Source organism: Triticum urartu, chromosome 4A (assembly GCF_056163025.1).
Source record: "Triticum urartu cultivar PI428250 chromosome 4A, HENAU_Tu73, whole genome shotgun sequence".
NCBI lineage: Eukaryota > Viridiplantae > Streptophyta > Magnoliopsida > Poales > Poaceae > Triticum > Triticum urartu.
The window spans coordinates 601,165,724-601,192,547 of NC_141876.1; the positions used below are offsets into that span (position 1 = coordinate 601,165,724).

The 26,824-nt window shown below is 44.9% G+C and overlaps 1 protein-coding gene across 1 annotated transcript; it reads right to left on the minus strand.

Moving 5' to 3' along the window:
* Positions 1 to 257: 257 nt before the first annotated feature.
* LOC147977155 (uncharacterized) lies at positions 258 to 3,383 on the minus strand. Its single transcript, XM_087519175.1, has 3 exons — positions 3,264 to 3,383; positions 608 to 2,515; positions 258 to 513 (listed from the first exon to the last, which is right to left on the minus strand). Exons 1-2 carry the CDS (start codon positions 3,369 to 3,371, stop codon positions 947 to 949), a joined length of 1,677 nt encoding a protein of 558 aa, XP_087375301.1. The 5' UTR covers positions 3,372 to 3,383; the 3' UTR covers positions 258 to 513; positions 608 to 946.
* Between the last annotated feature and the right edge of the window lie 23,441 nt (positions 3,384 to 26,824).

Genomic DNA, 26,824 nt, shown 5'->3' on the forward strand with positions numbered 1-26,824 from the left:
AGGTCCTTATTGTTTATGGTGAGCTTTGTTTCTGGCAGAAAGCCAACCCGTGATAAAACCTAACTGCATCATCATTATCATCATCATCATCACATTACTTTCCTGGTTGGTGATTGCAATGTATGAGTTGATTAGTTCCTTAATCTAATTCTTTCAACCGAAATCTACTGCTTTAGTCACTGTTTCGAGCCCCATGTTTTGGTGGAGACCTTAGTTTGGAAGTATTGTCAGTATAGCCTCTTCTTCTTTTGCACAAATAAAGAAATGGTGGTTACATTTGCAATGATGCATCAGATGATACAATCTTTCGGTACACGTTCAGTGGAATATTTAATGAATTCTTGAGTTGATGTGGGACTTACAGAAGCAGCTAGAGTACCTGCTTGGGCAACCTTGCAACATACTCCTGGAAAACCTTAAAAAGGTGTACAAACTGCAGCGGATGGTCGAGCTCGGAGTCACAGCCGATGCAGATTGGGCACGCCGTTCTGCGGAGTACCACAGGGGGAAAAGCTGGAAAAGAAAGGAAAACACAGAAACTGTTACTTGGTGGCTAATTTGCCTCTTCTGTTGAAGAGAGCTACGGACAAAAGCAGCATATCATTACATTCCAAGGCACTTCACAGGAAAAGGTTGCCACTTCAATGGTTTATGCTTCGAACTCACAGGAGGCCACATGCCATAGACCCTACTTCAATTTTGGCATCGTCTTGTAGCTTGACAGCTAACTCTTCCTTCACGAGATGTACTCTCAATGTCTGGCCAAGCAGGCAGTCGGTTGTTCCGTTAGACAAGTTTTGTCCATATCTGTCAGAAAAGAAGCCTCTGCTTGGGCTGATGCGTGCTTATCGTCCCTCATACTATACAGAAGCATCATGATTCATGAGTCCCGTGAACCATCGAAATATCTCTGCCACATAGTTATCTTGAATTGGCAGAATAATCATCACAAGTTACATACCATGATTGAGTTGAGTTCACCATCAGCTGCTCCACTGATTGTGATGCCCTGGTCTCTGACGTTTATTAAATAAGACAGCGAATCCTGAGTTACGACCTCACCGGGTATCAGCACAGGGATACCTGGTGGATACGGGCAGATGAGCTCACCACAAATCTTCCCAAGGCTGTCCTCAATGCACACTCTACTTTTCTTCGTAAAGAAGGCCTCTCTTGGACTCAGCTTGACAGAGAACTTATCTAATGGGCTACAGACGAAATTATGCTTTCTACATCTGGATTCTTTTGCAGAGAAGTATTTTTCTGACAGATGCTTTGCACACTGTACAAGCTTTTGAACATCTTGCCTTCTGGTCCCTAAGCTGACTGCAAATGTCACAGCCTGTGTTCCGACAAGCTCACATACAATTCGATGCTCTTCTAAAATGTCATCTGCTTCGTATCCATATAAATGTAGACCTGAAGCACTTAGTGTGATACGCAAAGGATCAATGGCAGGGAAGTCCGAAGCAAAGCATGACAAGTCCAGGACAGATAACCCTGGGATTACCAGCAGCTGATCATTTGTTTCTAAAGCCATAGCCACCGGTTCATCAAAAGATTTCGCGTTCTCGCTCAACTGAGCTCTTGCAGCATCTAATGATGACAGTAGGAGGTAACTTGGGCTTGAGCTCTGGAGCAACTGGAGGCATTGGCTCACTTTATCTGCATCAACCAGACCCCCAGCCATGTGAAGCATCGAGGACTGAGTAAGAGAGCTCAGAACCTTGTGCGTGGATTGCACAGCTAAGTCAGCACCTTGCTCAATCGCCGTGCCTGGAAAACTGTGATGGAACCTGAAGTGTGCACCATGAGCCTCGTCAACTATAACCGGAATGTGTAAGGGACGGCAAACATCGACGATACCTTGCACATCGCTGCATATGCCATGGTAGGTCGGTGAAGTAACAAGAACAGCACCTACTTTCTTGCCATCCTTCTCAAGCTCCTTCAGTGCTTTATCCACCTGTGACGGCGTAACACCACCAGCAATGTCCCATGCAGAATTATACTCTGGTACTATATACTTGGGCACAGCGCCGGACAGAACCAGGGCAGAGATCGCTGAAATGTGACAGTTCCGAGGTATAATGATGTAGTCACCGGGGGAGCAGGTGGCCATCACCGCGGCCTGGATTCCGCAGGTACTCCCGTTGACCAGGAACCATGTTTTAGATGACCCAAACAGTTCAGCTGCCCTGTTCTGAGCATCCAAGATCACACCCTTGGGGTAGAAGAGGTCGTCGAGCTCAGGTAGCTCGGGCAAGTCGTGCGAAAACGTCTTGGCGCCAATAAGGTTCGACAACGATGATGGAGCAGCTTTCCCTCGGTTGTGTCCAGGGAAGTGAAAGCAGGACACGTCTTGGGCTGCAGTTGATTTCAGTGCCTGAACCAGAGGGGCAGTACCACCTTGGGCAGCTGCTGAAGGTTGAGCAAGCGTAGCTTCAGTTTCAGATATTCTTGGGTTGCTCCGTGAAGTGTCACACCGTGCTATGGCATGTCGCCTGGGTGATTCCTGCAAGACTAAAGAAACTTTGGATTGGCACATGGGATAGAAGAAGGTGGAGATGAACATAGTAGGCTGCATCCATTAACATGATCGATTAAAGATTGCAAAGTAGATACTGTATGTATGCTGTAATCATGACCAATGCCGGACGACGCAAATTCGTAAGCATCTTCAGTTAAAGCAATGTTCAGAAGCAAGTAATGACGCATGAATTCATCAGTTGGAACACACTAGCTAGAACAGAGCTCACCGGCTCCCACGCGGTCAATTGCCTGCCCGGTTCAGCCCATAGCGGCACTCAGAAGCGCCGGCGGCCACCTTCTGTATCCCACCATCGCCCGCTGCGCCTCCACGCTCCACCCACCCCGTAGCCACGTGAGCACATCGCGCCCCCTTGTGCACTCACAGTAGCAGCACGCCGCCGTCGACTGCACCGGTGGAGCGTCGTGCCGGAGCAGCCGGCCGCCCCGGCGGCGTTTTCGGCTGCACAGCTTTCTTTCTTTGTTGTTTTTTTGACGGGAAATATCTTTCTTTGTTTTTTGGGGAAGGCTGCTCTGTTTTGTGGTAAATGTACTCCTAGCTGAGAGGCGGAAGCCGGTTTGGGGGGTGCGCGGATGCGGCAAATGCCACAAGGGAAGGGGGCGAGCAATTCGACGAACAGGTTGCGGGCACTAGAGTAGAAGGCACAGAGACCAGAACTAGAACCATAGGGGGAGCGCAGAAGGCGAGAGGGAGGTGTAGGTGAGGAGTTTACCGTCCGTAGAGATGTAGGCGCGCGCGGGGTGGGGAGGGCCGGAGGAGGTGGCATGGTCCTGCTGCTGCTTCTGCTGGGAGGAAGAAGGCGACGAGGAAGAAGAAGCATGGTCGGTCGTCTGCGCGTGGTCGAAGCAGAGTGACTCTGGTGTTTATATGGGCCTCCATGGACAAGCCTTTGGGCCGTCACACCGCTGGGCTAGACTAGTAGGTAACTCTCTCGAAAAGAAAAACAATAGCACTTGAAGATTTCATTTTTTTTTCAAGTCTATTCATGCATATCTAATTTTTCCCTACCCATCTAGCGTTCTCAGTTTCACTAATGGCCTGGGCAAGGTGATCCACGGGAGAGACGTCGTGTACCCATGAGAGATGGAATTAGTCATTGGTGGCGACGGAACCGACAACGGCGTTGGAACCGTACGATGGTGCTACAAGAAGAACGAGAGAGAGAGAGAGAGAGGATGCCCAATGGGTGTAGGGGCCACAGGAAGATAGAGGGAGGAGAATGGAGGTGCAGGAGATGAGTAGATGGAGCAATGGAGGATTTTTGAATTGGCCACTAATACCATGGTGATCACTTGGGAAGTTGTAATTAATAAAAAATCCAAATCATCTAATATCTGCAGCTAGCTTATGTTGTTTCTAACGTTATTCTAAGATATTTCCCACAAATCTTTTACATGTAGTGATGGACTTAGAGGATTTCAGCAGAAGTTCATCATGACCTTCAAGTATCTTTACGTGAACATTTTTTGAAAGACACATGCACTTTAAATTACATAAACAATTTATAAAAATTACATGACCACAATTTCTTTTCCCTTGAGAAAAAAATATTTCAAATGTATGAATATTATCAAAATGTGAGAACTGAAAAAATATGTGAACAAATTTCTAATAGTAGGGGTACATGATTTTTTTAAAGAACCAGAGAAACATTTAAAAAAAATGAAAAAATAAACCAACAAAATTTAGAAGATTTGAACACTTCTTAAAATTACGAAATAATTTTTAAAAAGTATGTGAACACCCTTTTAGTTATATGGACATTTTCCAACATATATGTGAAAACTAATTACATTTACACTTTTTGATAACAGGACTTCTTTTACCATGAACATTTAGAAAAAGATACATGAGCACTATTTAAAATGCATGAACACTATTTTTTCACTGCTGGCTGGTAGCACCGAACTGGTTGTGATTGTTTTTTATTTTTCAACCAGTGAAACAACATGCTTAACTTTCGCAAGTTTATGCATGCAGCTGTATATGTATTGTGTAATGAAAACGATTGGATATTATGAATGTAATTTCATTCGAAATATGGTGCATTCGCATTTGTACTGGAATGTAGAACCCTGGCAGCAAATGTGTTGGTAGAAGTATTGGCTGCCGCACTATGTGTCGGGATAGCTCACTGACACACAAACTGTCGACGTAGGAATGGACGTCGCATAATCTGTCGGCATAGCTCACTGTCAGATGACCTGTCGGCATACCGCAGTCTGTCGGTGTAGAAATGTCTGTCGTCATAGATCTCATCAAACGTGTCATACTGTCTGTCGGCATAGATTTATCTGTCGGCAAAAACCCTTCCCGGCAGGACTATAGGCGACAACTCCTTTTTGTCGCCAAAGGTCTTTGCCAACAGTAAATCTGTCGCCGTAAGTGACCTATGCCGACAGATTGTTTGTCACTGCTTCGAGTGTCGTGGTGTAGTGAATATTGCTCTTAGGACCCTGCCAACATGCACAAATAAGAGAAGAGGGGGCCATGCTCACCTTCTCCACCTAAGAATATTTGTGTTCCACAATGTAAGGGCTCCTTACTTTTGCGATGAGCTCCATCTGTATGAACAAAATGGTAAACAAACCATGCGTCTAAGTTGAATGCTGACACATGACATGACACAAAAAAAGGAAGAAAGAGAGATACCTCTTGTTGTGCGGATCGATGGCACCTGATGGTCGGACGGGCGAGCCTGATCTTCTTTGAGACATACCTGAAACAAGTCATACCTGAGAGATGCTCCAGGGATTCTAGAGAGCAAGGGTGGAAATGGAATATCACTAACCTCTTCCTCTCAGCCTTGTGCCTCTGCAGAGCCAAACGAGCCCTTCCCAATCTGCTCCAACACCTCATGTTGATCCATCTTCCCTAATCTGATTTAGCCCAAATAGAGAAACATTCAAGCAACAAACAGATTGGAGAAGATTTCAACGGACCACACCAAAGATGAATTCAAATTTGGTTTGGACAAAAGACATGGTAATAAATGTTTACGTAAAGATTTGGATGTGGCACACCAGAACAAACGGGCAGGTGTTGACAATGAACACATACACATAATCATAAATTGTAGCATCAAAATGCAAAAACAAAGGTTCTATTTGGCCTTTACTCTTCTCCACCTTGTGCCGGACTGATGTGCCCCTGCAGCCAACGCTTTATTAGAAAGGAGGCAGACGAGAGTGAGGGCAGGGAGGAGGGGGCATAGCTCATTGCTCATGCTGCTTTGGCCGGCGAGCCTCCCTCAAGCGACATCGCCCGCATCCACCGCTCCACCAACCCCTAATACATCCTCCTGCCGGTGGACTCCCCACGGATTTCTGACCCGCTCCGGCCCGGCCACCGCCATGGGGCCTAAGGAGGGATGGGCAAGAGGAGTGAGAGGTGCGGCAGCCGTGGGGATCGGGGAGGGAAATAGAGAGGGAGGAGGGGAGTGTTAGCCCAAGTACAGACTAGAGATGAACTACTGACGAATGTCTAGCTATACTAGTACAGGAGGACACGAACCGGTGCTACCACTAGTAGAAAAAGGGTCAAACGTGAAGCACATTAGTGCCGGTTTGTATTTGAGCCGGCACTAATGTATACATTAGTGCCGGTTCCAACGGCTAGCCGGGCCGCTTTCATTAGTACCGGTTCGTGGTGAACCTTTAGCACCGGTTCGTGCCACGAACCGGTACTAATGAGAGTGGTGGCAGGATGTTGTCAGACTGGGGCCCCTCCAGCCCCTTTAGTACCGGTTCTTGGCACGAACCGGTACTAAAGGTCGTCCTACATAAACCCTTCGTCCACCCGAGCTCGCTCTGTTCTTCCCCTTTCCCCTCTCCTCTCTGTTCTTCCCCTCTTCCTCTCGAGCTCATCACACATTTTGCCCAAATTTTGTCAAGATTTGAAGGCCCCCATCCATTCAAATGATCACAAAGGTTAGCAACTTTGTCCTTTCATCTCTCATTGCTAGATTAGCTCTTGCAATGCTTTATATAGTGATTAATTTGTGGTTTTAGTAATTTGGGAGGATATATATATGTGCTAGTATTTGATTTATATGCAATTTGAGGTCAAAAATAACACTTAGTTTGCATATGTAGGTGTGGTTTACTTAGTGCCTTCTAAATCTCCGTCGTAACCACCGTCGATCGCCCGCACCACCTTGTGGTGAGCCTCTTGTTCATGAAATTTTATATAAAAAATGATGTTTGTGTGATTTGGATATATAGTTACTCGTATAATTATCTTACCCGTACGTTGTTTGTTATACATATAGTGCCATGGTTTTGATATCCGTCCCCGTCGGCCCTCGTCCTTGTTATGATTCAGATGTGGTATATATATTCTCTTTTAAAACTAGTTGCATTTCGTGTTTATGACAATTATGCCCATCAAGTTGACATAGAAATTTTTTCTAGGAGGTATGTGAACCGGAAATTCCAACCGACCCTATTGCCGAGAGGTTAAATTTAGTTGAAAGAGAAAATGAGTACTTGAAAGAAAAATTGAAAAGAATTGAGGGGGAGAAGATGGAATTGGAGTTGCATGTTACCGATGTCGTCGATGATCACAAGATCAAGATGGAGAAAATGCGCTTGAAGATTAGAAAGATTAGAAAATATGCCATCGATAGTGAGGCTTGGTATCATTATGCTGTTGGATCCATTGTTACCTTAGTTGCGATCTTGATCGTATTTGTTGTTGCATTTAAATGCTTTAGCTAGAGAGTTATTTGTTTGTTGCATTTAAGTGTTGTATGAACTTTATGTATGAACTTGTATTAATTTGGTCTATTCGGTGTTGTGTAATGAAGATGAGCCGGCAATGGATGTACGATGACCGATGCTCTCCCCAGTTTGTTGAGAGCGTGCATACTTTTCTGCTTGCTGCTGAGGCAAACAAGCGGGCGGATGGTTTTATGCCTTGTCCATGTGCTCGCTGTAAGAATGGTCACAATTACTCTACGTCAAGAACCATTCATGTCCACCTGTTTAAGTCCGGTTTCATGCCCCACTATAATGTTTGGACCAAGCACGGAGAAAGAGGGGTTATGATGGAAGACAATGAAGAAGAAGAGGACGACGACAGCTATCCTGGCCATGGGTTCCCTGAATACGATGATACAACAATGGGGGAAGAAGCTGAGCCGGTAATGCGGGAAGAAGCTGAGCCGACAATGCGGGAAGAAGCTGAAGAAGAGGCATCAGATGAGCCCGTTGATGATCTAGGTCGGGCCATTGCCGATGCAAAGAGAAACTGCGCAAGTGATTTGGAGAAGAAGAAGTTGCAGCGCATGTTAGAGGATCACAAAAAATTGTTGTACCCGAATTGCGTAGGTGACAAGAAAAAGCTGGGCACCACACTGGAATTGCTGCAATGGAAGGCAGAGAATGGTGTGTCTGACATGGGATTTGGAAAGTTGCTGATAATGATAAAGGATATGCTTCCAAAGGACAACGAATTGCCCGAGAGTACGTACGAAGCAAAGAAGGCTGTCTGCCCTCTAGGGTTAGAGGTGCAGAAGATACATGCATGCCCTAATGATTGCATCCTCTACCGCGGTGAGTACGAGGATTTGAACGCTTGCCCGGTATGTGGTGCATTGTGCTATAAGATCATCCGCGATGACCCTGGTGATGTCGAGGGCGAGCGCCCCAGGAAGAAGATTCCTGCCAAGGTGATGTGGTATGCTCCTATAATACCACGGTTGAAACGTTTGTTCCAAAACAAAGAGCATGCCAAGGCGATGCGATGGCACAGAGAAGACCGTAAGAAAGACAGAAAGTTGAGAGTACCCGCTGACGGGTCGCAGTGGAGAGAAATCGAAAGAAAGTACGGGAAGGAGTTTGCAGATGACGCAAGGAGTGTATGGTTTGGTCTAAGCGCAGATGGCATTAATCTTTTTGGGGAGCAAAGCAGCAACCATAGCACCTGGCCTATGACTCTATGTTTGTATAACCTTCCTCCTTGGTTGTGCATGAAGCGGAAGTTCATTATGATGCCAGTGCTCATCCAAGGCCCTAAGCAACCCGGCAACGACATTGATGTGTACCTAAGGCCATTAGTTGAAGAACTCTTACAACTGTGGAATGGAACAGGTGTACGTGCGTGGGATGAGCACATGGGGGAAGAATTTGACCTAGAGGCGTTGCTGTTCGTGACCATCAATGATTGGCCTGCTCTCAGTAACCTTTTAGGACAGACAAACAAGGGATACCGCGCATGCACGCACTATTTGGACGATACCGAAAATATATATTTGGCTAATTGTAAGAAGAATGTGTACCTGGGACATCGTCGATTTCTTCTGAGCAGGCATCCCGTAAGAAAGAAAGGCAAGCATTTCAAAGGTGAGGCGGATCACCGGACGAAGCCTCGCCACCGTACTGGTGCTGATGTACATGATATGGTCAAGGATTTGAAGGTGGTCTTTGGAAAGGGTCCTGGTGGACAACCTGTTCTGAATGACGCTGACGGACGCGCACCCATGTGGAAGAAGAAATCTATATTTTGGGACCTGCCCTATTGGAAAGACCTAGAGGTCCGCTCCGCAATCGACGTGATGCACGTGACGAAGAATCTTTGCGTGACCCTGCTTGGCTTCTTGGGCGTGTATGGGAAGACAAAAGATACACCTGAGGCACGAGAGGACCAGCAACGTATGCACGGAAAAGACGGCATACATCAGGGTCATGCAAGCTACGCTCTTACCAAAGAAGAGAAGGAAATCTTCTTTGAATGCCTGCTCAGTATTAAGGTACCGTCTGGCTTCTCGTCGAATATAAAGGGAATAATAAACATGGCAGAGAAAAAATTCCAGAACCTAAAGTCTCATGACTGCCACGTGATTATGACGCAACTGCTTTTGGTTGCATTGAGGGGGCTTCTACTGGAAAACGTTCGATTAGCCATTGTGAAGCTATGTGCATTTCTCAATGCAATCTCTCAGAAGGTAATCGATCCAGACATCATACCAAGGTTAGAGAATGATTTGGTGCAATGTCTTGTCAGTTTCGAGTTGGTGTTCCCACCATCCTTCTTCAACATCATGACGCACGTCCTAGTTCACCTATGCGAAGAGATTAACGTTTTGGGTCCTGTATTTCTACACAATATGTTCCCCTTTGAGAGGTTCATGGGAGTCTTAAAGAAATATGTTCATAACCGTGCTAGGCCAGAAGGAAGCATCTCCAAGGGCCGTCAAAATGAGGAGGTCATTGAGTTTTGTATTGACTTTATTCCTGACCTTAAGCCGATTGGTGTTCCTGAATCGCGGCATAAGGGCAGACTGGATGGAAAAGGCACGCTAGGAGGGGAACAAATAATATGTATGGACGGACATTCTCTCACTGAAGCACACTACACAGTTCTACAGAATTCCGCCTTGGTGGCTCCGTATATGGATGAACACAAGAATTTGCTACGCTCCAAACACCCGGAGTGGTCTGATGACTGGATTACAGGTGAACAAACCAGGAGTTTCGCCAGCTGGTTGCAGACACGTACCATGCATGACACCTCTATTGAAGATGACCTGTACTTGCTGTCCCTGTTACCATCTTCGAATATAATGACTTTCAAAGGGTACGAGATAAATGGTAATACATTTTACACGATCGCCCAAGATAAGAAGAGCACCAACCAAAACAGTGGTGTCCGCTTTGATGCAGAAACCAAGACGGGAAAGGAAACATATTATGGTTATATATAGGACATATGGGAACTTGACTATCGACGTGGTTTGAAGGTCCCTTTGTTTCGGTGCAAATGGGTCAATATGACACGAGGTGGGGTAATGGAAGACCCGCAGTACGGAATGACAACAGTGGATCTCAACAATCTTGCGTATGCAGACGAACCATTCGTCTAGCCAATGATGTGGCACAGGTTTTCTATGTGAAGGACATGTCTACCAAGCCAAGAAAAAGAAAAGATAAGGAAGCGAATGCATCGTACGATGAGCCAAAGCGGCACATAGTTCTTTCTGGGAAGAAAAACATCATGGGAGTGGATGACAAGACAGACAAGTCAGAAGATTATGAAAAGTTTGATGAAATTGCTCCATTCACAGTGAATATTGACCCGAGCATCCCGTTAAATGATGAAGATTTTCCATGGTTACGGCGCAAAGGGACACACGCGAAGAAAAAGTTTCACACCCAAAGATCTGGGATGTGATCGAGCTTCACTATCATCACTTTCTTCTGTGTTTCACACCCAGAAGGGAATCTCTGTAATAGTTAGGGTACGTAGTTAATTATGTGTTTTGGCATTTGAAATGCGAAGAAATTTTATGTGCAAACAAATTCTTTCATGCCTTTACTGATTTTTAAAGTTAAGTTATTCACAAACTAGTGATTCACACTAATTTCAAATAATTCAAAATTTAAACTATTCAAATTTGAAAACTACGGGCACTAACAGAAAGTTTGTAATTTTTTGTACCTAAAGCAAAAATATTCACAAAGAAACTCTAAATACACAAAAAAAACAACTCAAAAATAAATAAAGCAAAAAAATAAAATAAAAAAAGCCCGCCTACTAGGCCAGAGCGGCCTGCATACGACTAGAAACCCAACATGTTGTTGGGCCAGGATGCAGGCCCGCAAAGGCCCAGTAGGCCAACAGGGCAGCACAGAACATGTAGGCCCAGTAGGCCTGCTTTGGAGAGGAGCTCAAGAGAGCTACCGCACGGGGGTTTATAAACCAGTGCGGTCGCCCCTCGGCTAGCGAGGTGGGACTAAACTTGCGCACCGCACCTGCGCTAGCGCACCCCCTTTAGTACCGGTTCGTGGCACCAACCGGTACTAAAGGGGGTGTGGTTCCCGCCGCTTGGCCTGGCCAAAACAGGCCTTTAGTACCGCTTGGTGGCTCCAACCGGTACTAAAGGTGCCTTCTATATATACAACACTTACGAAAATTTCATTCTCCCTCTGTTTCTTCCTCTGTTTCCCCATTGAAGCACCGCCCGCGCGCCCCGATCGATCGACGCCGTCGCCGTCGCCGCCCCGGGCCCGTCCCCGTCGCGCCGCCCCCGCGTCACGCCCCGGCCCGTCGCCGCCCCCGGCCATCGCCTCGCCGTCGCCCCACTGTGAGCTCTCCCCCTCTGACGGCCGTCGCCCCGCTGTGAGCTCTCCCCCTCTAACCCCTCTCCTTCGCCCCCGGCGGCCACCATGGGCGCCGCCCCTCCCCGAGCCCATACACACACACACAAGCATGATCAACACACACACGTACATATGTATGAATTAATGCATGTATATATTAGTATATACGTATTTTGTATGTTTAATTAGTTTAGATTTTTTTAGATTATTATTTTTTCACTAGTATATATATGTATGAATGCATGTTAGATGGATATAATTAGTGTTTTATTATTATGGAATTTTTTTATATAATATTGTTTTTCAGTTTTTTAATGGATGTATAAAATTTGTGTTTTCTGCTTTTAGTGTTAGATGCTTAATTAGTATGAAATAGCATATAGAATTTTGACATATGCAATGATAGCATAATTAGTGTTATATAGAAATGTTAGAAATTTTAGTTATCAAAATCCAATCATTAAAAAAATGTTACTTTTTGCGGGCATATAGCTAGTATTTGTTCTCGACGATGCCCGGCCTGCATCCTCGCCGTCGACCCGTCCGCGACGACGTCCGACTGACCCATGTCCGGGACTGGGCTCCGTCGGGCTGGCACTGGGAGGTGCTGGCTGGAGGGGCGCGCCGCTTGATGAGGAACCCGGCCCCGGGTCTCGTCGTCGACCCTGATCTCATTTGGTGGCGTTCGCGTGGGCTAGTTTCGGTGCGGAGGGAGCCGGCCCCGCCGGAGGTGGTACGTCGCCGTGTCAGGGAGGAGGACGAGCACGTCCATCACTACATGGTTGCGTTAGAGGGCGGCAGGTTCTCCAATACCTGGCAGTTTCTTCAGGGATCTCACTTCAGCTATGATCCTGTGAGGGTTCCTTCTCTTTGGGTGTCCACCGCCCGCGCCGCAGGAACCGCGAGTGTCCTAGATTCTTCTGTAGTATTCGATCTTTATTAGCTAGCTAGCCAGTGATGTACTCGATATATAATATTCAAGACGATGTATTCGAGATTATATATTATTCGAGACGATGTATTCGAGATTATATCTATTATTCGAGACAATGTATTCGAGATTATATCTATTATTCGAGACTATGTATTCGAGATTATATCTATTATTCGAGACGATGTATTCGAGATTATATCTATTATTCGAGACGATGTAATTTGAATACTAAATTGTTTTATATTTCTTTTGGCATAGTTAAATAAAAGCTATGGCGGACAATACCAACAGAGAGGGAGAACAGACCATGTTCGATATAATACGCGGGCCAGATGATGATCAGAATGAAGAAGATTATGACGGCTCCGAATTTCTAAACAACACCAGAGAGGGTGATATGATATTCGACCGCGACGACCGAATTGATGAAGTCATGAACTACGATTATGACAACACCGGAGAGGTATATATATTTATATAAGCAGGCATCTGGTGATCATCACATGTTTTAAATGAGTTGAAGATATATTAACGAATCGATCTTTCTTCTTTCAGCCATCCAGATCAAGCAAATCTTCAGGCAACAGGACGAAACGAGGCCCGAACAAAAAGTTGAAGGAGGGCGTAAAGTATAATATCGAGGCAATCAAACCTAATGGCGAACCATTAGCGCCTAAGAAGATTGCGGACAAGTTCGTTCATCAATGCGGAGTTCTTGTGAAGGACCAACTCCCGATCTCCCTTCAAGAATGGAGAGAGCCAGCAAAGCCACGTCCAGATCTTACTTTTGTCGACGACAGACAAAAAATTCTGCTTTGGGATACTCTCATGGAACATTTCACCCTACCAGATCATTTCACAGAAGCAGATGTGCAGAAAGTCAAGGACGCTGCTCTCAGGAAGATGGCGGTTGCATTCAAGAACCACAAGAATCGTGAATGGGACAAGTACGTCAAGGGAGGAAGGAAGACTCCAGTATTCGAGGGAACACTAGAGAACCAAAGTGCTCATTGGGACGATTTCGTGAAATTCAAGGATTCAGAATTATCTAAGGAACGGTCAAGAATAAACAAGGCCAATGCCACAAAAAAGGATAAGTTCCATAAGCTGGGGCCAGGTGGCTATGCGGTGGGAATGCCTAAGTGGGATAAGTCTGAGAAAGAGATGATGGATGCAAGTGTCACTCCAGAAACATTGAGCTGCCCCCCGGGTGCAGGACTTGGTTCTATGCGCATGGGGGGGAGTTGGACCCGAAGACAGGCAAAGTTTCCAAGAAGGCATGTCTGGACGGAGCTGAAGATAAGCTACTTGTTGCAATAGAAGAGGCTCGATCCGGGTTGTTCGAGCCCAACAGAGAGAACGACAATCTTACGCGTGCCCTGGGAAATCCTGAACACCCGGGAAGAACACGAGGCATGGGCGCTATTCTATGGTATGAGGGGTTTTCGGACTGGAACACCGACTACAGAACCCGTGCGAGAAAGAAGATTGCGGAGGAGAAGAAGAGGAAGATGGAGGAGGAGCATAGGAAGCTTGACTATGAACGCCTTCAAGGCCTAGAATCAGCGCACGCGGACTTGGCAATCAAATTCCAGCGGCAGCAGGAGCAGATCGACTCACTTAGCCAACAAAGGGGGTCTCAGCAGCTGCAGCAGCTAGCGGATGATCCAGCATTGGATACCACCGCCCCATCCATACCGAGAAGCAGCGTGGGTTCCGCCCCGTTTGACGCAATGCTGGATAGATACCCCGTGGGTGACATCATGGAGAACACTAACTGCGAGCTACACTTCAAAATTAAGAACATATCCTTGAAGGTGGCGGACGGCGTTGCTTATACAAATTCCCCCGATGCAACCTTCCATTGCAACCCGATTCCAGCAGGCTATGCTCGTGTCGTGGTTCATGAGGTGGTGGACCAATATTCGGGCTAGAGCTTGACATTCCTGGAGGTGACGAGGAGCACACACTCGGAGATGCCAAACATCGTATCATCCTATGGAGAAAGGATTGCATCATCTTTCGAAGGCTACCGACACCACGTCACCCGACTCCTCGTCGAAGTCCGCCACCGAGTCAGCAGACTCCCGCTCCTCCAAGTCCACCAACGCGTGAGGCCACTCCTCCTCCTCCAAGTCCGGCAAAGTGTCAGGCCACTCCTCCTCCATGTCCGACACAGCGTCAGACGTCCACTCCTCCTCCAAGTCCGGCACAACCTCAGGCCACTACAAGTCGGGCACAGCTTCAGGCCACTCCTCCTCGTCCAACTCAGCCCCGTCAGCCGTCTCCGCCGCCTCAGCAATCGCAGAAGAGACACCCCGCAGCTATGGTGCGTAGCGGTACGAGTCGAGGTCATAGTACAGGAAGTACAGGTGGAGGCAAGCGATATAAATATGGTCCAAACCTCACTACTCCTCTTCCTGAGAGGGCTTACGACAGGACCGAGGAGAAAACCAATGCCATAGTGCGGGCAGAAGTCGACGCCCATTTTGGACCGAAACCGCCACCGCCGCCAAGGGAGAAAGTGCCTGTGGAAGTAGTTGACCACTTCATTCGTATGGCTCAACCACCAGCTCCTAAGCCTGTTGACACAGACTATGAGCGCCACATCAGGAAGTTACATCGACAACGTCTATAGAAGGAGGCGAGCTCGAGCTCGAGCAAACAACAAGCAGCTGTCAAAAAATGCGGGAAAACCGTTGCCCAGCTGGGAGAACAGGCGGCGCAATTGATCCCCCCGCTTGTTGTGCCGCCAACAACACATGACAGTACGCGCGCCCAATATTATTGTGGGCAAACAGTTTACGTTCCCGAGGTGGGCGATGTGGTAATAACCCAGGAGCATATAATGCAGGCTGAAACTCTCAACATCACTGTTGGACAACTCCTCGAGATCGAGGACATGCCTGTGCTTACAGAGGAGGAAATAAAACGGAAATATGCCCGGGGCCAACCTTTGGACAAGCCAGAAGAGGTCAAGAAGCTCCTAACGAGAATGTATGAATTGCATCAATGGTACATGGACATTACCAAGAGATCTGATCGAGAGTCCCTCATGGTGCAAGCCAAGAAGGATCATTACTACCATGAGAAACCTATGACCGTTGAGTATTCTGAACTGTTTCAGTTATACAATCAAGACGCACTCGACAAATCTATCGTCAGTTGCTATTGTCTATAAGTGATTTCTTTCTGTAATTTAAGTCTCAAGATAGCTGTAGTGATCCTTTTGATCAATCATTACCTGTAATTATCCTCACTATATTCTTTTCTGTGGTATTATGCAGGATGAAGATGTATGAAATGAGAAAAGGTGGACGCTATGGCATTGGGTTCATTGACCCAAACACCGTTAATGAATACACATGGAAAATAAACAAGCATCATGAAAAGCAGGTAGAGGACAACATGCTAGAGTTCTTGAAGTGCCTCAAATACAATGAAGATATACTACTTCCTTACAACTTCCAGTGAGTCACACTTTCTTGTACTACAAATTCTCTGTTTTTGCCTACTAGCTAGCTACATGTTTTTGCTTACATATACCTGCTTAATTAAGACATGCAAACGTGTGTGCATGCAAATTTCACTGGATCTTGTGTATCATTAAAGTTGACGCCGGAACAGTTCAAATACTGGACTCACTACTCAAAGCAAATAGTGACTATAACATCTTGTTTGGGATAGTCAGCAGGTAATTTCAATCATTATTAACTATATATATCGGCCTATTTAGTTTGTCATTTCATGATATGAACTATTTAATAACCCCTTTATTCATTTTCTCTGTCGGCGGGCAGGGCTTGGGCAAGGTTCATCAGCGTCATGGAAGGCGAATGGAAACGACAGCTGAAATGGTTTCGACCCAAGGTAAGTAATTAAGTAGTACTAGCTAGCTAGCTAGCTGCCATCTCTTTAATTATCATGCTTGATTAATTATTATCTGATCAAATTAAATTCCATTCTCGTAATAAAGGCCCTGAAGCAGGCGCAGGGGACTGATCTGTGTGTATTCTGCGTTTGCGAGAACGTTCGCATGATGGCGTCCGAAAGGAGCAGATCTCAAAGACAGGAATGGGTATACGCTTGTCAGAACACTATTCACAATTTTTACACCATTATCGATATCTAGTCACACAACTAATACACATGCATATTGATCTCCTTCTTAACAGTTCAAAGAGGTGCGGGACAAGCTCCTAGAAACGAAGCGCGTAGAAGCACTTCAAGAGGAAATAGCGGGATTTTTGCTCGACCAGGTCATAAATCCAAAGGGAGAATACTATTACCCGCTACTGCCCCCATCAACCAGGTCATGAACCACTTCCAATTGTCATCGTGCTCCGAAGGCACCAATTAGGCTAATGCCACTGGCTCCGAAGGCAACATGCATATGTAGGAGAAATTGTATATAGATATACATGTGTGTATGTGTGAATTAATATGCATGGTGGTTTGTGAGACATTGATGATATATATATATGATTGGTTCTACTAGAAATTCTATTTATATATATATATATATATATGCATAACGTGTACAATGTGTAGTATCGTAAAATACCAGCAAACGAAAAAGAATTAAAATGGAAAACACAAAATTAAATGAAAAAGAAATCATAAAACCAAAAACCCCCCAAACATTTTAGTACCGGTTGGTGTTACCAACCGCTACTAAAGGGCTCCCGGCCCCCGGAGCTGGCTCGTGCCACGTGGTTGCCCTTTAGCACCGGTTCGTGCTGAACCGGTACTAAAGGTGGGGGGGGGGGCTTTAGTGACCACACTTTAGTGCCGGTTATGGAACCGGCACTAAAGGGCCTTACGAACCGGTGCTATTGCCCGGTTCTGCACTAGTGTACACACACAATCGAGTTGGAGCGGAGCTCACATACTAGACTACTAGTACTAGTGGCTGAACAATGCTTCTACACTGAACACACACACACATGGGAGAGCTCTTGAGGATGATTGATATTGCACTGGAATGGCCTTATTACAACTGAAGGACTTGGGGTCCTTTTTATAGGCCCGACTGGAGGTGCACACAGCACACACAAGCTGCGTACTTGCACACACACGCTTAGTTTTTTGAGCTAGTTACTTCTCTACCTTAGCCTTTTGCCCAGGTAAGGCCTACATGCTACAAAGCCTTCATCCAAGAAAGCCTACATGTAGAGACTGGGTTTGATCAACAATCTCCCCCTCAATCCTATCGAAGAGGCTTGACGTTGATGGTCCCGACCTTGTCGCGCAATTCTTGGAACCGGACACGACCAAGTGACTTGGTCAGGATGTCCGCCTTCTGCTCACCAGTCCCGATGAACTCCACGATCACCGTGCCTTTCTTGATGCAGTCACGTATGAAGTGATAGCGGAGATCGATGTGCTTGCTGCGGTCATGAAGCACTGGATTCTTGCAGAGGGAAATCACCGATTTGTTGTCAACGAAGATGAGTGCAGGGGCGGTGTCCTGATTCAGCATCTCGCCAAGAAGGCGAGCCAACCAGATTCCCTGACATGCCTGTTGGGGAATGTAGTAATTTCAAAAAATTTCCTACGCACACGCAAGATCATGGTGATGCATACCAACGAGAGGGGAGAGTGTTGTCTACGTACCCTTGTAGACCGTTCGCAGAAGCGTTATATCAACGCGGTTGATGTAGTCGTACGTCTTCACGTCCGACCGATCCAAGTACCGAAAGCACGGCACCTCCGAGTTCTGCACACGTTCGGCTCGGTGACGTCCTCGCCTTCTCGATCCAGCAAGAGGGGCGAAGTAGTAGATGAGTTCCGGCAGCACGACGGCGTGGTGACGGTGTTGGTGAAGAACAATCTCCGCAGGGCTTCGCCTAAGCACTACGAAAACTATGACGGAGGATAAACTAGAGGGGACGGGGTTGCCGGCACACGGCTTGGTGTTTCTTGATGTGTCTTTGGTGTTAGGCCTACCCCTCTATTTATATGTTGAGCGCTGGGGTCGAAACTTGGAGTAAAAGCCTCCTCAAAGTCGGTTTCACCCAAAAGGCAAGAGTCCTTCTCGGACTCCAGGGCTAGACGCCAGGGTTCCCGGCGTCTACCCCCTAGACACCAGGGTTCCTGGAGTCTAGCCTCTGGTCTCCGCAAAACTTCCTTTTGCACTTTCCAAAAGCCTCGTGGGCTTTCCCCTTTGGCCCAGATAAAGTGTTCTCGTACCCAAACATTTCGGGAAACATCCGGAATCCCTTCCGGTGAATTCCGGAACCCTTCCGGTGACCAAACACTATTATCCCATATATCAAACTTTATCTCCGGACCATTCCAGAGTTCCTCGTCATGTCCGTGATCTCATCCCGGACTCCGAACAACATTCGGTCACCAACATACATAACTCACATAGTACTATATCGTCAAAGCACGTTAAGCATGCGGACCCTACGGGTTCGAGAACTATGTAGACATGACCGAGACACCTCTCTAGTCAATAACCAATAGCAGGACCTGGATGCCCATATTGGCTCCTACATATTCTACGAAGATCTTTATCGGTCAGACCGCATAACAACATACGTTGTTCCCTTTGTCATCGGTATGTTACTTGTCCGGGATTCGATCGTCGGTATCTCAATACCTAGTTCAATCTCGTTACCGGCAAGTATCTTTACTCGTTCCGTAATACATCATCGCGCAACTAACTCATTAGTTGCAATGCTTGCAAGGCTTATTGTGATGTGCATTACCGAGTGGGCCCAGAGATACCTCTCCGACAATCGGAGTGACAAATCCTAATCTCGAAATACGCCAACCCAACAAGTACCTTTGGAGACACCTGTAGAGCACCTTTATAATCACCTAGTTACGTTGTGACATTTGGTGGCACACAAAGTGTTCCTCCGGTAAACGGGAGTTGCATAATCTCATAGTCATAGGAACATGTATAAGTCATGAAGAAAGCAATAGCAACAAACTAAACGATCAAGTGCTAAGCTAACGAAATGGGTCAAGTCAATCACATCATTCTCCTAATGATGTGATCCCGTTAATCAAATGACAACTCATGTCTATGGTTAGGAAACATAACCATCTTTGATCAACGAGCTAGTCAAGTAGAGGCATACTAGTGACATAGTGTTTGTCTATGTATTCACACATGTATTATGTTTCCGGTTAATACAATTCTAGCATGAATAATAAACATTTATCATGATATAAGGAAATAAATAATAACTTTATTATTGCCTCTAGGGCATATTTCCTTCAATGCCGCCATAGCTACCGCGATGTACTCTGCCTCGCATGAAGGAGTGGCCACAACCTTCTGCCTCATCGATTGCCAGCTGACGGGACTGTTCCCGAGAAGGAACAGTATGCCCAAGGTGCTCTTCCGAGAGTCCACGTCACCAGCATGGTCGGAGTCTCTGTACCCGACCAAGCTCTCGCCATCGCCACGACGATACATGCATCCATGCGTGAGCGTACCCGCGATGTACCAGAGCAGGTGATTGATGGCAGCGAGGCGATCGCTTGCCGAGGCTTCCATGAACCTACTCAGGTACCCGACAACGAACGTAATGTCTGGTCGGGTGAGCACGAGATACCTGAGGCTCCCAATGATGCTGCGGTAGAGCGTAGCGTCCACCGCCTTCTCAGAGCTATCCTTGCTGAGCTTCAGTCGTGCCTCCATTGGATCATGCACGGCATGGCAGTCCTTCATGCCTGCTCGCTCGATCATCTTGGTGGCGTAGGCCGCCTGCGTGATCGTGATGCGACCACCCTCCTGGTTCACCTCTAGTCCGAGGTAGTACCGGAGCAGCCCAAGGTCGCTCATGCTGAAGAGACGATGCATCTCTCCCTTGAAGTGTTGAACCTCTTCGGGCTCTGCCCCGGCGATGACCAGGTCGTTGACGTAGATGCCGACGATGAGGAGCGTGTTCACGGGGCCACGCGAGTACACGCCATGCTCAGAAGCACTGCGTGAGAACCCAAGGGATGCTAGTCTTGCATCGAGCTTGGTGTTCCATGCCCTTGGGGCTTGTCGGAGACCGTATAGGGCCTTATGTAGCCTGTACACGCCCTTCTCGTGGTTCTTGGCAACGAACCGTGGAGGCTGGGAGACGTACACCTCCTCGTTGAGGTCGCCGTTGAGAAACACCGACTTGATGTCCATGTGGTGTACCTCCCACCCGTGATGAGCGGCCACGACAAGGATAAGCCGCACATACTCCATCCTTGCCACCGGACCGTAGACTTCCTCGAAGTCCACCCCCTCGCGCTGTACATAGCCCTTTGCAACGAGGCGCGCCTTGTGCTTGACAATGGCGTCGTGCTCATCCTTTTTCACCTTGAACACCCTCTTGAGCACGATGGCTCGGTGCCTAGCAGGCAGTGTGGTGAGTGTCCAAGTGGCGTTGTCGTTGATCGACGCTAGCTCATCCAGCATCGCGTGGCGCCAGCAATCCTCTTGCTCGGCCTCCGTGAACGTGGTCAGCTCCTCACCGGCCATCAGATGCAAGATGTCGTCGTCATCAACGTCCTCTTCCTCCGGCTGTGATACGTATCCAACGTATCTATATTTTTTGATTGCTCCATGCTATATTATCTACTGTTTTGGACATTATTGGGCTTTATTATCCACTTCTATATTATTTTTGGGACTAACCTATTAACCGAAGGCCCAACCCAAAATTGCTGTTTTTTTTGCCTATTTTAGGATTTCGAAGAAAGGAATATCAACCGGAGTCCAAACGGAATGAAACCTTCGGGAACGTGATTTTCTCACCGAACATGATCCAGGAGACTTCGACCGTACGTCCAGCAACCAACAGGGAATCCACGAGGTAGGGGGGCGTGCCTACCCCCTAGCTGCGCCCTCCACCCTCATGGGCCCCCTGTTGCTCCACTGACGTACTTCTTCCTCCTATATATACCTACGTACCCCCAAACGATCAGATACGGAGCCAAAACCCTAATTCCACCGTCGTAACTTTCTGTATCCACGAGGTCCCATCTTGGGGCCTGTTTCGGAGCTCCACCGGAGGAGGCATCGATCACGGAGGGCTTCTACATCAACACCATAGCCTCTTCGATGAAGTGTGAGTAGTTTACCTCAGACCTTCGGGTCCATAGTTATTAGCTAGATGGCTTCTTATCTCTTCTTGGATCTCAATACAAAGTCCCCCCTCTCTTGTGGAGATCTATTCAATGTAATCTTCTTTTTGCGGCGTGTTTGTTGAGACCGATGAATTGTGGGTTTATGATCAAGTTTATCTATGAACAATATTTGAATCTTCTCTGAATTCTTTTATGTATGATTGGTTATCTTTGCAAGTCTCTTCGAATTATCAGTTTGGTTTGGCCTACTAGATTGATCTTTCTTGCAATGGGAGAAGTGCTTAGCTTCGGGTTCAATCTTGCGGTGTCCTTTCCCAGTGACAGTAGGGGCAGCAAGGCATGTATTGTATTGTTGCCATCGAGGATAACAAGATGGTTTTTTTATCATATTGCATGAATTTATCCCTCTACATCATGTCATCTTGCTTAAGGCGTTACTCTGTTCTTATGAACTTAATACTCTAGATGCATGCTGGATAGCGGTCGATGTGTGGAGTAATAGTAGTAGATGCAGGCAGGAGTCGGTCTACTTGTCTTGGACGTGATGCCTATATACATGATCATACCTAGATATTCTCATAACTATGCTCAATTCTGTCAATTGCCCAACAGTAGTTCGTTCACCCACTATAAAATACTTAGGCTCTTGAGAGAAGCCACTAGTGAAACCTATGGCCCCCCAGGTCTATCTTCATCATATTAATCTTCGAATACTTAGTTATTTTCATTGATTTTATTTTACTTTGCATCTTTATCATAAAAATACCAAAAAATATTATCTTATCATATCTATTAGATCTCACTCTCGTAAGTGATCGTGTAGGGATTGACAACCCCTTATCGCGTTGGTTGCGAGGATTTATTTGTTTTGTGTAGGTGCGAGGGACTCGCGCGTAGCCTCCTACTGGATTGATACCTTGGTTCTCAAAAACTGAGGGAAATACTTACGCTACTCTGCTGCATCACCCTTTCCTCTTCAAGGGAAAACCAACGCAAGTGCTCAAGAGGTAGCAAGAAGGATTTCTGGCGCCGTTGCCGGGGAGGTCTACACAAAAGTCAACATACCAAGTACCCATCAGATACCCTTATCTCCCGCATTACATTATTTGCCATTTGCCTCTCGTTTTCCTCTCCCCCACTTCACCCTTGCCGTTTTATTCGCCCTCTCTCTCTATCCTCCCTCTCTTTCTCTATTTGCCTCTTTTTGCCCGTTTCTTGTTTGCTTGTGTGTTGGATTGCTTGCTTGTCACGATGGCTCAAGATAATACTAAATTGTGTGACTTTACCAATACCAACAACAATGATTTTATTAGCACTCCGATTGCTCCTCTTACCGATGCTGAATCTTGTGAAATTAATGCTGCCTTGCTGAATCTTGTCATGAAAGATCCGTTTTCCGGCCTTCCTAGTGAAGATGCCGCTACCCATCTAAATAGCTTCATTGATTTGTGTGATATGCAAAAGAAGAAATATGTGGACAATGATATTGTTAAATTGAAGCTATTTCCTTTTTCTCTTAGAGATCGTGCTAAAGCTTGGTTTTCGTCTTTGCCTAAAAATAGTATTGATTCATGGAATAAGTGCAAAGATGCTTTTATCTCTAAGTACTTTCCTCCCGCTAAGATCATCTCTCTTAGAAACGATATTATGAATTTTAAGAAACTTGATCATGAACATGTTGCACAAGCTTGGGAGAGGATGAAATTAATGATATGTAATTGCCCAACACATGGTTTGAATTTGTCGATGATTATACAATTTTTTTATGCCGGATTGAATTTTGCTTCTAGAAATCTTTTAGATTCAGCCGTGCGAGGCACTTTTATGGAAATCACTTTAGGAGAAGCTACTAAACTCTTAGATAATACTATGGTTAATTATACTCAATGGCACACTGAAAGATCTACTAATAAAAAAGTGCATGCGATAGAAGAAATTAATGTTTTGAGTGGAAAGATGGATGAACTTATGAAATTATTTGCTAATAAAAGTGTTTCTTCTGATCCTAATGATATGCCTTTGTCTAATTTGATTGAGAATAATAATGAATCTATGGATGTGAATTTTGTTGGTAGGAATAATTTTGGTAACAACGTGTATAGAGGAAACTTTAATCCTAGGCCGTATCCTAGTAATTCCTCTAATAATTATGGTAATTCCTACAACAATTCTTATGGAAATTATAATAAGACGCCCTCTGATTTTGAATCTAATATTAAAGAATTTATTACTTCGCAAAAGAATTTCAATGCTTTGATTGAAGAAAAATTGCTTAAGATTGATGAGTTGGCTAGGAACATTGATAGAATTCCTCTTGATGTGGATTCTTTGAAACTTAGATCTATTCCACCTAAGCATGATATCAATGAGTCTCTCAAAGACATTAGAATTTCCATTGATGAGTGCAAAGAAAAAACCGCTAGAATACGTGCTAAGAAAGATTCCTTTATAAGAGTGTGTTCTTCTAGTTTCCATGATAATACAGATGAAGATCTAAAAGTTATTGATGTGTCCCCTATTAAATCTTTGTTTTGCAATATTAATCTTGATAATAATGAGACTGAATATGACCCACCTTTACCTAGATGGCGTTCCAAGAATTCAGAGTCTTTAGATCTTGATGCTAAAATTGTTAAAAGTGGGATTGAAGAAGTCAAAACTTTAAATATTGATGAACCCACTATTTTGGATTTCAAGGAATTTAATTATGATAATTTCTCTTTGATAGATTATATTTCCTTGTTGCAATCCGTGCTAAATTCTTCTCATGCTTATAGCCAACATAAAGCTTTTACCAAACATATCGTTGATGCTTTGATGCAATCTTATGAAGAAAAACTTGAGTTGGAAGTTTCTATCCCTATAAAACTTTATGATGAGTGGGAACCAACTATTAAAATTAAAGATCATGAATGCTATGCTTTGTGTGATTTGGGTGCTAGTGTTTCCACGATTCCGAAGACTTTGTGTGATTTGTTAGGTTTCCGTAATTTTGATGATTGCTCTCTAAACTTGTACCTTGCGGATTCCACTATTAAGAAACCTATGGGAAGAATTAATGATGTTCTTATTGTTGCAAATAGGAATTATGTGCCCATAGATTTTATCGTTCTTGATATAGATTGCAATCCTTCATGTCCAATTATTCTTGGTAGACCTTTCCTTAGAACGATTGGTGCAATTATTGATATGAAGGAAGGAAATATTAGATTCCAATTTCCTTCCAGGAAAGGCATGGAACACTTTCCTACAAAGAAACTCAAATTACCTTATGAATCTATTATGAGAGCCACTTATGGATTGCCTACCAAAGATGGCAATACCTAGATCTATCCTTGCTTTTTATGCCTAGCTAGGGGCGTTAAACGATAGCGCTTGTTGGGAGGCAACCCAATTTTATTTTTATTCCTTGATTTTTGCTCCTGTTTAGTAATAAATAATTTATCTAGACACTGTTTTGGTTGTGTTTTTTGTGCTTAATTAGTGTTTGTGCCAAGTAGAACCGTTGGGAAGACTTGGGGAAAGTCTTGTTAATCTTGATGTAAAAACAGAAACTTTAGCGCTCACGAGAACTGCTGCCATTTTTATTTGGAAAGTGATATTTAGTTAATTATTTTTTCATATGATTAATAGATAAATTCCTCACGTCAAGCAATTTATTTTAGAATTTTTGGGGTTCCAGATCTTGCGCTAGCTACAGATTACTACAGACTGTTCTGTTTTTGACAGATTCTGTTTTTCGTGTGTTGTTTGCTTATTTTGATGAATCTATGGCTAGTAAAATAGTTTATAAACCATAGAGAAGTTGGAATACAGTAGGTTTAACACCAATATAAATAAATAATTAGTTCATTACAGTACCTTGAAGTGGGCTTTTGTTTTCTTTCGCTAACGAAGCTCACGAGATTTTCTACTTTAAGTTTTGTGTTGTAAAGTTTTCAAGTTTTGGGTAAAGATTTGATGGATTATGGAACAAGGAGTGGAAAGAGCCTAAGCTTGGGGATGCCCATGGCACCCCCAAGATAATCTAAGGACACCTAAAAGCCAAAGCTTGGGGATGCCCCGGAAGGCATCCCCTCTTTCGTCTACTTCGATCGGTAACTTTACTTGGAGCTATATTTTTATTTACCACATGATATGTGTTTTGCTTGGAGAGTCTTGTATTATTTGAGTCTTTATTTTTTAGTTTGCCACAATCATCTTTTATGTACGCACCTTTTTGAGAGAGAGACACATGATTCGGAAATTATTAGAATACTCTATGTGCTTCACTTATATCTTTTGAGTTATATAGTTTTGCTCTAGTACTTCACTTATATCTTTTAGAGCACGTTGGTGGATTTGTTTTATAGAAACTATTGATCTCTCATGCTTCACTTAGATATTTTGAGAGTCTTAAATAGCATGGTAATTTGCTTAAATAATCCTAATATGCTAGGTATTCAAGATTAATAATTTTTTTCTTATGAGTGTGTTGAATACTATGAGAAGTTTGAAAACTTAATAATTGTTTTGAGATATGGAGATGGTGATATTAGATTCGTGCTAGTTGAGTAGTTGTGAATTTGAGAAATGCTTGTGTTGAAGTTTGTGATTCCCGTAGCATGCATGTATGGTGAACCGTTATGTGATGAAGTCGGAGCATGATTTATTTATTGATTGTCTTCCTTATGAGTGGCGGTCGGGGACGAGCGATGGTCTTTTCCTACCAATCTATCCCCCTAGGAGCATGCGCGTAATACTTTGCTTTGATAACTTGTAGATTTTTTCAATAAGTATGTGAGTTCTTTATGACTAATGTTGAGTCCATGGATTATACGCACTCTCACCCTTCCACCATTGCTAGCCTCTCTAATACCGCGCACCTTTCGCCGGTATCATACACCCACCATATACCTTCCTCAAAACAGCCACCATACCTACCTATCATGGCATTTCCATAGCCATTCTGAGATATATTGCCATGCAACTTTCCACCGTTCCGTTTATCATGACATGCTCCATCATTGTCATATTGCTTTGCATGATCATGTAGTTGACATTGTATTTTTTGCAAAGCCACCGTTCATAATTCTTTCATACATGTCACTCATGAGCAATTGCATATCCCGGTACACCGCCGGAGGCATTCACATAGAGTCATATTTTGTT